Here is a 12808-nt window from a genome sequence, read left to right as displayed (position 1 = left end):
ATGGTAAAGGAAGACGGCGAAGACCGGCCTGCCGCTCTACAGATATCACCAATAGATACCCCGCTGGACCACGCCCAGGAGAGGGCCATGCCTCTCGTGGAGTGGGCTCTTACGCCCATGCGGCACTGCAGGCCCATAGAAGTGTAGGCTAAAGCGATAGCATCCACCTACAGTTTAGATAGTCTTTGCTTGAAAGCACTTTGGGCACATAGCCATGTCTTGGTTTGAGAATGACTTTAGAGTCACCCGGGCCAAACTCCAGACAGGAAGCGCTCACAGAGAGCGCTTGCAAGTCACCAACTCGCTTGACTGATGCTAAGGCTAGTAGTAGCGCAGTTTTCACCGAAAGTGGCTTTAATTCGGATGTTTGCAACGGTTCGAACGGGGGCCCGTTCAGTGCTCGAATGACCATTAATAGGTCCCATGAGGGCACCGTAGGGGGCCGTGGGGGGTTAAGCCTCCTGGCTCCCTTCAGGAAGCGGACAATCATTTAGTTCCTACCCACCAACTGGCCAGCCATCGGTACGTGAAAAACCTCCCTCCTCCCCGCTGCACATGCATAACACATGCGTGAAATGCACTCTCGGTGGTTGAGTAAGTTTTAGGTTCGATATTTCGCCAGACATTTATTTTCCCTTGCCACTGTTCTATAGGGTCAGCACAGCAGTCTTACAAAGATATCAATAGCAGGATTAGTTTTAACATTATGTAACCATTGTATATCAACATTAAATATTCGTTCAAAATCACCTACGTGCATTAATGCTGCATATTTATATGTGAGAATGCTTTGACGCGTTTCCACAGCGCATGATGCCTAAGGGAACGTCTGCCATTTCCACCAACTGCGTTAAACGTAGCCTATAATTTGTAGGCTATTATTTAAAATTACTTTTCAAATTCCAAAGCTTATAGAAGGTTCCTATTGGTAATACTGACCTGGTAGCCTTGAGTAAATTAACTTATCTAAGAAAATGATTCATAAAACTTATAAATATCAGTTGAGCCTATGTTTACTTTCTTCACCGACACAGAAGAAAATGAAAAGACTATCAGTCAAAGTTAAGCTTTAGGAGGGGGAAAATAGGGCAGGATAAGAAGACTGAGAGAAAAACAAAGATGGAGATGAGGAGAGAGGTGTTGACAAATAATCTAATGCCCACTGACATGGTTTTAAAGCTATTTATTATCCATTTTTTTTGGCCTTCAAAAGTCTTAAATTGTACATATGTAGGTCAGAGAAATCTAAATTTTCTCGGAGGAGCATGCCAGTGTGCAGACTCGAATAGCATTTTTATGTTCTGATAATCTTATCTTTAACTAGAAAATTAAAGATAAGATTATCAGAACATAAAAATGCTATTCAGGTCTGTAACCCTCTATACCCTATGGCCATACATTATAGAGATACAAATCATGGTAGCCCAAGTACATTGAAGATAATTGGCATTGAACATGTCCCCAAGTCCATAAGAGGAGGAGATAGGGTTAACAGGCTATTACAAAGAGAGTCGTTTCGGATCTATACACTGAAAGCTACTACATTTCCAGGCTTAAATGGAGAATTAGATTTTGTACCATTGTTGTGATTTTTTTTCTTTCTTTTTTTCGTGCATTAAAATGTATTATGTATTATTTGATGTATACATCAACTGATTATTGTACTTTGATCATTGTCACTTGTTCTAAAATACTTTATTTCATTGAATATATAATATTGATTTGTTTATTTTGATTTGTATACCGTATTCAAGATATCGATGAAATTGTTCATTAAAAAAAATTTGATTTTTTTTTTAAATATTTATTTTTTATTATTATTAATTATTTTTTATGTATATGTTTGTTTGTATGTTTATGTGTTGTATGTATGTATGTGTATATATATATATATATATATATTTTTTTTTTATTTATTTTTTTATATTGAGTTTGATTCAACTTCATAATGTGTGAGATACTATTCGATTCTTTGAACTTTTCTCCCTTCAGGTTGCCTTGCATAGTGTGACCAGGTGTTTGCTATTTGATTAATTAACTGCTACTTAAAATGTACCTGTGACTCTGTTTGTTACACACACCCTGACGAAGGCATAGAGCCGCAACACGTAGGTGTATCTGTCACCAATTTTATTGTTAAAAGCCATTACTTAATAAATTCTTTTTATACTTTTTTTCTACACAATTCGAGTGCCTTGGAGTATTTTTTGTTTTTATCTAGCGCCCATAGTTTGGGACGGGGGCGCCAGATCGTTCTGTTTACCTGGGAAAGGGGGGGACCTTTCTTCAGGGGAATTGGCCAAGGGGCTGCTGTGAGCAGCTGAATCATCTCAGGGAACCAAGGTTGGGTCCGCCAGAGAGGGGCCACTAGTAGGACTACATGTCTGCCCTCCGTGATTCTTTTTATGACTTGGGGGAGGAGCGAGACCAGAGGAAAAGCATAAAGTAGACGGCTGGGCCAATCGTGGGCCAGCGCGTCTCTGCTCTTCGAGAAGAATGTTGGGCAATGACAGTTGTCTTCGGAGGCGAAGAGTTTGACCTATGCCCTCCCGAAAACACTCCATACCAATTGAACCATCTGGGGGTGGAGAGTCCATTCCCCATGGGACACCTGGCCCCATGACAGCATGTCTGCTCCCTGGTTCAGTCTGCCTGGCACGTGCACTGCTCTTAGGGAGCGAAGGTTATCGTTCGCCCATAGGATGAGATCTCTGGTCGTCTCTTTCTGACCCCGCCTTGGCCGTTTATGTAGGAGACCACTGTCGTGTTGTCTGTACGGACCAGGATGTGGTGACCTGAGAGACGTGGTTGGAAGGTCTTGAGGGCTAGCACTACTGCAATCATTCCCAGGCAGTTGATGTGCAACCATGTCACCGTGCTTGACGATGAGCCGGAGGCTGGTTCGCCCTTGCACAGAGCGCCCCAACCCATGTTGGAGGCATCTGTAGTGACTACCATTCGTCTCGAGACTGTCACCAAGCTCATCCCCGACTCAAAGAGACTGGGTGTCAACCAGGGAGCCAGGGCTCTGATACAGCCGTGGTCCACTCTGATGGAAAGACTGCCCGAGCGCCACACTTGGGGAGGAACTCGAGGTTTCAGCCAGTACTGCAAGGGGCGCATGTGCAGCATACCCAGCGGGTGTACTGATGAAGCTGAGGCCATAATACCTAGCATCCTCTGAAACGTTCTGAGGGGTCTGTTGGTTCCCGTTCTGAACGAGCATGCGAGCCACTGGATAGTCAGTGAGCGCTCACCTGACAGCCACGCCCTCATTTGGGCAGAATCTAAAATCGCCCCCAGAAAAGAGATTATCTGCCTGGGCAGCAACAAGCTCTTGGCTGTGTTTATTAGGCTTGTGCCGGTATCAAATTTTCATGCTGAGATTAATTGATTGAGCTTTGTATCACGGTATAATCACAATATTTTAATTGCACAATAGAAACAGATGGATTGGGGGGGATGTAAAAAAAACAACTTGCATCACAATAGGTGTAATTGTGTTTGTCAAAACATTTGGTAACTAAACAGAATTTTGTTAAATTTAGTGACAACATGTTACAATGTTTACATGGTACAATGACTGGTAGGCTACTGTTTGTATTATTGCTTAACACAATTTCCATGATTTCAGTTCAATTCTTGATTTTATTTCAATTTTGATTCAATATTGACTCTTTTGGATAAATATTAGGTAGACTACAGTAGATAGATAGAAGAAAAAATATATCTCACATAATGCTGAAAACATACAGAGAGCCCTATCAGCTGCCGGTATTATTAAAAGTTAAAAATAACACATTAAATATAATTTGGTTTTCATTATAATAACAATTATGTAATTACACTAGTAAAAATATAATAAATATGTAATATAGTACACATATTTAGCAAAATACTCCTCTCTATAGCTATTTTTTTCTAGTCAACGGCTAGTAAATGGCTTTCCTGAGGTAAATGTAACGTTCTGTGACAAAATTGTTCTCCTGCAGTTTTATTGATCTCTTTTTGTGGTTGAAAAACACTGATTGACCGATATTATGTTATTTCAGAGTATTTTTATATGACAATATGAGTAGTTTTTCATATCAAAAGTAACCTGCTCTGTCTAGTCTGTCAGTGTCAGTGTCCTCTTTGCTACCCGATTTTTCTCTGCGTGAAAAAATGGATGTGTGGCGTGAGAGCGTGTGAAAAGTGTCGATTGCGTGAGTCTTGGCAGCCCTGACTTTTAGAAGGGGGATAAATCGTCGGCAGCGTTCCTCCTTTCGCCATGCTTCTTCTCCAAATGAGGATTGTTTACATTAGACTAGAGTGCGCACTGCGCAGCATGCATACAGTGCTTATACATATGGGGATTGTTTACAACAGAGTGCGCGCACGTGTTTTGTGCAGCATATACACAGTGTTTTTTTAAGCGGTTGATGGAAAATAAGCTAATGCGCGTTCTAAAAATCTAAATTCGGATCTATTATTTTTCACAGTATTTTTCACAGTACTGCCCGCGATAACATTATCGTGCATATTCATTACCGCGATTTATCGCATTACCGAATACCGGCACATGTCTATCTTGAGACCCAGGCATTCTAGATGGCTGAGGAGCACAGATTTATGGAAGTTTAGTTCTGCCTCTGATCGGGCCAGAACGAGCCAGTCGACGAGGTAGTTCACGATGCACATACCCATTTGTCTCAAAGGGGAGAGTGCTGCATCCATGCACTTTGTAAAGGTGCAGGGGCCCAGAGACAGTCCAGATGGCAGAACTGTATACTGGTAAGCAGTCCCATCGAACGCGAATCTCAAGAACAGTCTGTGACGGGGCGCTATTTGGATGTGAAAGTAAGCGTCTTTCAGATCCACTGAGAAGAACCAATCCATTGGGCGAATCTGCACGAGGATTTGCTTCAGAGTTAACATTCTGAAAGGCCATTTGATAAGGGCCTTGTTCAGATGTCTGAGGTCTAGAATGGGCCCGAGGCCGCCATCTTTTTTGGGATCAAGGAAGTAGCGGCTGTAAAACCCTGACTCGCATTGGGCTGGCGGCACCGCCTCTATAGCCCCTTTTTCCAATAATCTCACCACTTCGGCGCGGAGGACATGAGACACATTGCTAGTTACTGAAGTGTGTTTTATGCCCACAAAAGCCTCTTTCACACAGACATTCCGGAAAATACACGGATAAATTGACCCGGGATTTGACCCGGGTTAGTTTGATTTTGGTTCATTCACACTGCCAGTGATTTTCCGGAATCAGAGAGTGCGTTCACACAGAACCCGTAAAAATCCCTTAAAGACAAGTGACATCGATGTGACATAATGTCTCAGCAGCGTCTATAAGCTGCGATTTCTCTCTGGAGAAACCACGCTTGTGCATTTTTTTCTCTGATTCGATCATAAACTAGCGCATTAGGTACCACGTACCGGTGGTAGTGGTGAAGAAATTATGCCGCTTTAAACATTATAAGGAAATGTTTTTAACACTGCAAATAAAAAAAATTAAACTAATTTAATATTTAATAACAATAAAACAAGGTGTATGTATTAATGTATCTTGTTTTAGGACGTTTACGCTAGTAAAAGAGTTTATATTCGTCATTGTTGAGTTTACATCCTCAAGACATGCAGAAAGTTTCCTTGGAATCGAGTAACGTTATTGGTTCATTTCCGACATTTCAAAGTTTACTGTCCGTACTGGGCCGCCATTACAATCGTATATTAATACTCTATATTAATAACAACTTTCACTAACATGCTATTATGTCCATTACTTACTCCATTATTTGTCACATTGTAGCTGAGTTTTTTTTTTTTTTTTTAGTTATACAACCAGTTCTCCTCACACAGATCACCAAGATAAGACCGCCGAGATGCCCAGCAACATGAAGAAACATCACTTTAAAACCGAATTAATAGATTGTTGTTTTATGCTTAGTTAGGGTACAAGAATCTTACCTCTCCGATTATCTTATGCTTTGCAGAGATTACAAACGTAGTTATTCTTCTGGTTTTATTCGTTATTATCTGGATCTTTCTAATGTGAACGTAGCGAGGAGGCGTCGTCTGATTGGCCGCCTCGACCTGAAGAATGTGATGTCATTGGCTACGCAATTAACTCATTAAAAACGCTTTTAAATTTTATATTCATAAGAAAAATAAAATAATAGAGTATAGCCAAATTTTTGCATTATAATATAATTTGAAAGGATTCTGCAATTTTTAAATGATTAAAAACAAAAAATTCAATGATTGCATTATCATTATATATTCTCTTAAATATGTTAATGACATTTTGTTTGAAATGGGTAATGCTATACCTTATATTTGTTAATAAAAAACGTATTAGCAATAAAAAAAAGTTTTTTTATAAATAACATTGTTTATTGTCATTTTATGCAAGAATGAGTAATACTTGGCATTTTATAATTTTCTACAGCATAATTTTATACAGAATAAAAAACATTTGTTTAGAACAAAACATCAAAGCAGTATAATTCTTATTTTCCAAAAAAAAGCAAGTACATTCAGTAAATGTCTTAAGTAGCCTTATGACTTTCAAGTTTATGTAGATTTAAACATTAACAAATTACAACATTGAACATTTAAGATAGTATATACTACCCAAACAGTAAAGAAGTTTTAAAAACTGAAATTGAGCTGCAAGAAAGGACCAAAAACATATCTAATGGGCACTTAACAGTAATTTTTATAATTCTGTTTTCTGTAATTGCTAACTTTCAGTTATTTTCTAATTAAACATCTTGCTCAGCCTTTGACCAAGTTTACTGTTTAGGTCTTTTAATTGGGAGTTCACTTGTTTCAGAGCCGCGCGAGCTGATGCAGAATCCGGTTGGAGTTCCAGAATCTTTCCAAAGGCCATGCGGGATTCCTCCAGTTCGCCCAGCTGCATGCAAGCTTGCCCAAGCCGGTACCAGGCCTTAGTGCTCTTTGGGTTCAACTCGGTGGCCTTGATACTGCTGTCTCTGGATTTACCAAGCTGGCCTATCTTAAGTTGGCATAAAGAGAGATTGCAGTGAAGCTCTGCTTTTACATTTTTGTACTCCTCCTCAGTTGGAATAGAGGAATCATCAGCACTTTCTGCCAGCTCATTTTCTTTATCATAGCATGGTGTCAAAGCCGCATCATTATCATCTCCATCCACACCTTCTTTAGATGTCTTGTCTACTGGGTTTCTTCTTGTCTGGCCGTTTAAAGTTATTGCCAGCTTTACAGCTCTGCAATAGCAATCTGCCGCACCCCAGATATCTCCCTTCCCAAACCGCTGACCACCCCTCTGCTTGTGAGACAGCACCCAACCCCACTTCTCTCCAGGTGTCATCTGCCAAGACTCCTGCCCAGGGGTCAAAGAGTGAAGCTGAAGAGTAAAGCAGTCGGCCTGCTGTGACAATCCTTGCCCTGTTGTATTTTCAATCTGGGCACCATTAGCATCACTGCCTGCTGCTTTGGAGTTCTTTGTATTCCAGGCACTTATTGTGAACTGCAATAAAAAAAAATGTTTATAGATGAGAACATCACATTTTCCTATGATATACATAAAATATTATTGTTGACATGAAACGGAAGTTGCAATAGTCTTTTCTTCACTATTGTGACGTATTTCTAGAAATGCACCGGTCAACCGGGCATTAATCGGAACCGAATGGTTTTTACTCTAAACACTCGATTTTGTTTTATTTTGGTCGATCTCTGTTCTGGGTTTGAACACAAACTGCATTGCAAAAATTTCCCAAAATGTAACTTTTGTGGAAATATTATGAAATCTGTGAACTGTGAAATCTGTTAACACAGGCCAGAGATAGAAAATGCTGAAGATGGACACAAAGAGCACAGATGCGTCAGCAGAGAAAATACTGTACCAGGCACAGCAAGCTCATTATTTGCGATGCTTAAAATATTTTGTTTTGGCTGTGGAGTTCCTATGAACATATCTCTGAATTTCGATTGCATTTTCCTTTCCACTACCTCCGTGTAAATGCGTATTAAAGTAGTTTATAAGCACCACCCACTGTCATAGAATGAATTTGCATTTTCATTCAGTCTGTCTGCTGTTGTTTTGTGTAGGTATTTTTTTTGTAGCATCATTTCACAAATCTAAAGTCAGACCACTCTTTTTTTTTCTTTAAATCTTGAAATTATACAATCTAATTTAAATCAAAAACAACTGCTCATGCTACATGTGTGCAGCATCTTTGTTTGGATCGTGATTAAAACGCAGTGGTTGCCTCTAATTACATTGATACAGTTTGGCCAAATAATTTACAAATAGATTTGCTTATTCAAAGAAAGAAAAAAAATCAGCAACCGGTATCGTAATCGGCCTATTTGCTTAATCGGAATCAGAATCGGCCATGAAAAATCATGATCGGTGCATTCCTACGTATATCTGAGTGAAACAATCTGAGTTGATTGGATTGTAGGTAGTTGGGCCTTGCTAACTATATGGACGCATTTCTGAATGCCAGTTTGCAGTCATTTGTGGAGGATAAATGAGTCATTCCATGTCAAATCAAACAAATTTAGAAAACTTTTTGTTAATATTTTTTCTGGAGAAAGACAAACATAAATAGTGATGAAAGACAAAATATTAAATGTCATGAATCTATATTGACTGAGTAATCCACTATTTTGTAGAGGGGGTCAAAATTAAAATTTTCACTTAGGATTTGGAGCCAAATCACAGGGGGGAAAAATGACGTTAGAAAGATGGCAGCATCAACATTTTATTTTCATGTAGAGATTGGAAGGTCTATTAGTTAAATCTGTTTACTTTAGCCATCTTTGTTGCATTATATGCCAATGGTGAAAATCCCCTTCTTTTGTCTTTTTCCCCACGTTTGCATGACTGTAACTCAAGAAGTATTAAAGCTACCTTAATATCCTTTTAGATTGTGGTTTTTAACAAACTTTTCTTTTGAAACTTCATTTTCAAGGCCCTATGTGGTTCAATCCCATAAATATGGGGATCTCAGTGCATCTCTATGTTCAGTTTGTTGAATTCAACAGTCAAAAACCAAATGTGATTCACTTTGCACACAGCTGATACTTATTGTATTTAAAGAGAAATGTCTGAAGAATAAATTATGTTGAAACTAGAAATGTATCTTGTTTACCTATTTTAAAATAATTGCATACAACATCCAAAGTGCCAAAAATCCACTGAAATGGTCAAGTTGAGGCACATTAATAACTTGGCTCTCTCAAATGTGTATTTATAAGAATCTGTATTTGAATCAGTTTCAGGGATATTTGGAAGAAGAGATTTTGTTCATGAAGCTTCTGAAGCTACGGAGAATTCAAATATAAGGTATCATAACTACATGTTACCATATTGACATCCCAATATCACTGGGATTGAATCATAAAGATGCTTAAAAATTAAAGTTTCATAGGAAAAAGATTCTAAAATTATATTAAGATATATTTAATACTTCTTGTGTTACAGACATGTAAACCTCAGGAAAAATATGTTTTTTGGCACCCAGACTTTTACCCACATTTCTAGTTTCAACATTATTTGTTGTTCAGATATTACTCTTTAAAAGAAAACAGTGTCAGCTGTATGCAAAGTGACCCACATTTGTTTTTTGACAATTGAAAATGTGTAGAATTTACCAATTTACTCATGGAGCTGCATTATGACCTACATATCGCTGGGACTGAACCATATAGGGCATTTAAAAATGAAGATACTAAAAGAAAAGTTTGTTAAGATCCAGAATCTAAGAGAATAATAAGATATATTAAAAACTTTTTGAGTTACAGCCATGCAAACTCACCATTGGCATATAATACAACAAAGATTGCTAAAGTAAACAAATTTAACTAATAGACCCACCAATCTCTGCGGAAAAAAATAATAATAATATATTTAACAATACATGTCATTTTACAGTAAAATATTATTAAAATTGTGTTTTAGTATAATTCCATATTTATGTCCATTTGCCCTTACCTCACACATCTCTCCAGCCCTCATCCCTTCCAGGCAGCCCTCAGTAATGTCACACTGTCCTTCGCCCATGCGCAACACGAACCACTCATCCAGTTGGACCTGCAGTACAGAGTCCTGCGAGCGGGGATATGAGGAGGCTTGCTCGCTAGAATCAACAGCTAGCGTTGATTCTTGCTCTTGCAGTGGGATTTCCTCTGTAACAGTCTTTCGCCGCACCTTGACCTTACATAGTGACCCCATCATAGGCGTGGTGTCCCCTCGTTGTCTTTCTCTAAGCCACCTTCGGCGCACCTCCCACAGACCACCGGGACACGCGGAGATCCATGACGGCTCAGCGGGGAAATGATTAGGCACTTGGAATGTTGTCATGACGTAGAATTCTAAAATACCTAAAATAACAATTCTTATTTTTGATGGAATAAATAACTGCAGACTACAGGGAATGTTATCAGGAAACTTGTTAGCACTGTGATGCAAAGTATTTTGCACTTAATTTAAATCTTGCGCATCGATAGCTTCAGACATGCATGAGTATTTAAAACAGAACACGTTTATAATGACACATTAGTTAACTCTTTAGTTATTAGGAAACATTAGTATACCTACTTGTGTGATGGTTGTTGCTGTCAGACTCTCTTCTTCTACAGCAAATATCTCACAATGAATGCCTTCAATCGCCCTCTAGAGGTGCGGCATGGAATGAACGTCTACTTTACACTTGTACTTTGAGTTTGACTTGTTTACACGGTTTCATGGACAATTAGTCCCAGACTAAAATGCATGTTTGAGCGGTTTTAACGGAAAGCACTTTGCACTGACATATCTTAAAATTTGTCAGTCTCATTGTTTTGTCTCGAGATGCACACCAGTAATTGATTTATTTTTTTAAAAGCTACTTAAATGTCCTAATTTAACTAAAGCCTAATCCTGGTTTAATCTAAGCCCCGTCTGTGAAGCCAGACCTAGTTCTTTGGGGATTTTAAAATACTAACTGACAAGCTACTCTCAATATAAAAAATAGATGACAGAGAAACCTACAATATATTCAATGATTAATGTGCAAAAGCTTTATTTATTTTTTATATTTAAAAGCTTTATCTTTTTTGTTTGCTTATATATATCCAAGTCCATATTTTATGGTGAAAAACAGTAAGTGTCCCTGTGACACATCTCATTGGATTACATTTTGCTTAAAATGTCTTTGTAAACAGTTTTGTGCATAATTCTCTTACATTAGCCTACATAATTTTTATCCTTTTAAGAGAGAGAATAATTTGTACAGTAATCTCATTATTCGGTTGAAGATATAACTAGTAGCTATACCAATTGATTATTTTTTAGAGTAACTTACCCAATACTGCTGGTGTACTCAAAAAAAAATGTGAGCAACAGTGTACTGACTTTGTTTTGTATTTTTTATGAAGTTTTGGTCACGCACAGATATTGTTGAATGTGCATGCATGCTTTCAATGTTTTTAGACATTGCTCATGGTCTTTTGGATCAACTTTAATTCTGATTTCTTCTGTTTTATTATTACTAAGGTGGTTATTATGGTATTTAAGTGAATTTTAGTACCGCAAATATAATAGACTGCAAGTGTATTAATATTATAGTATAAAATACAAGGCTATGAATAGTAAATTCAGGTGCCAAAATACCTGCTTGCCAACCACATTAATTTTATGTTAAAACCACAATATTTGATATGCAGTCTATTGTAGAATGGAAATGCAAAAAGCAAAGAAGTAGAAACTAATATACTTTTCAGAAGAAATGTTTGAAAGTGCAGTATAAGTGATGTGTCTTTTGGAAGTAGAAGACTAGGGCAATGAGTTTTTTTCTGTTTACCTTTAAAATAACTCTTAGATGGTACCATGCACTTTGATAGAGCATTTGTGCCATTTACACAGAGGTGGACAGTAACAAAATAGCTATTTACTTGAGTACTGAACTTAAGTACACTTTTTGAGTATCTGTACTTTACTTGAGTATCATTTTTCCTGAATTTTTTTTTTAATTTAACTTCACTGCATTTGAAAGACAAATATCGTACTTTTTACTACACTACATTTCTGTCAAGCTCCTTGAGTAGGCTACAAATTAGTAACGTCAGTCAGGGTATGATTTTTTTTGCAGGGGTTGCATTTTGGTTGGAAATGAAAGTTGGGTTGACATTAAAGCCAAAAAACCTTAAATAGGGCACTATTTGAGGGAACAGCCATTTGGGTGTTCGAAACCATTGTGGACGTTATTGAGGGCACTTATTCAATCTCACATTCAATCCTAGGAACTGTGTTCTAGAAATAAATTTGATATTGATATAAGGGTAGGCAGGCATAGATTCAGAGGCATAAGCTACTGTATTGCATAGGCTACAACAATGCAACAATAATAAAACAATGCTTTGACATTTACTTTTTATTTAAGTAGGCTACTTTTAAAAACAAGCACTGTTGTACTTTTACTTAGCCTAAGTAAAAATTGGTCTTTACAACTTTTACTTGCAACGGAGTAGCCTAATCTTTGACCAGTATCCTAGTATCTGTACTTTACACTCAAGTAAGGAAGCTGTGTAGGCTATTTTATCCACCTCACGAGTATGTGTGCAACGAGCCTCACTAATTCATAACAAAAAAGAAAAGAATGGCTGTTGTGACCAGAGGGGGCGTTCTTGAAATCGTGTCTTCACGCTGAGCTGTTTCCTGGGTGCACACGCAGCGTCACAGTCATGCCGTCCACACTATGTGGCAGAGCGTGTGTGTGTGTGTGTGTGTGTGTGTGTGTGCGCGCGCGCGCGATTGCGCGTGCATGTGAGAGAGGCAGGGTTGAGGTAGAGG

At 38.2% G+C, this 12808-nt stretch overlaps 1 protein-coding gene across 1 annotated transcript; it reads right to left on the bottom strand.

The window, feature by feature from the left end:
• Window positions 1-6356: 6356 nt before the first annotated feature.
• Window positions 6357-10887, bottom strand: fkbpl (FKBP prolyl isomerase like). The gene is made up of 3 exons (XM_077214372.1): window positions 10577-10887; window positions 9971-10359; window positions 6357-7495 (listed from the first exon to the last, which is right to left on the bottom strand). Exons 2-3 carry the CDS (start codon window positions 10337-10339, stop codon window positions 6746-6748), a joined length of 1119 nt encoding a protein of 372 aa, XP_077070487.1. The 5' UTR covers window positions 10340-10359; window positions 10577-10887; the 3' UTR covers window positions 6357-6745.
• Window positions 10888-12808: the final 1921 nt, after the last annotated feature.

This window comes from Siphateles boraxobius, unplaced genomic scaffold, assembly GCF_051911475.1.
Source record: "Siphateles boraxobius isolate OS27281-9 unplaced genomic scaffold, OSU_SipBor_1 68, whole genome shotgun sequence".
In the NCBI taxonomy this organism is placed as follows: Eukaryota; Metazoa; Chordata; class Actinopteri; order Cypriniformes; family Leuciscidae; genus Siphateles; species Siphateles boraxobius.
Note: the sequence above shows the minus strand (reverse complement) of the source record. Positions and strands in the feature narration are given on the sequence as shown.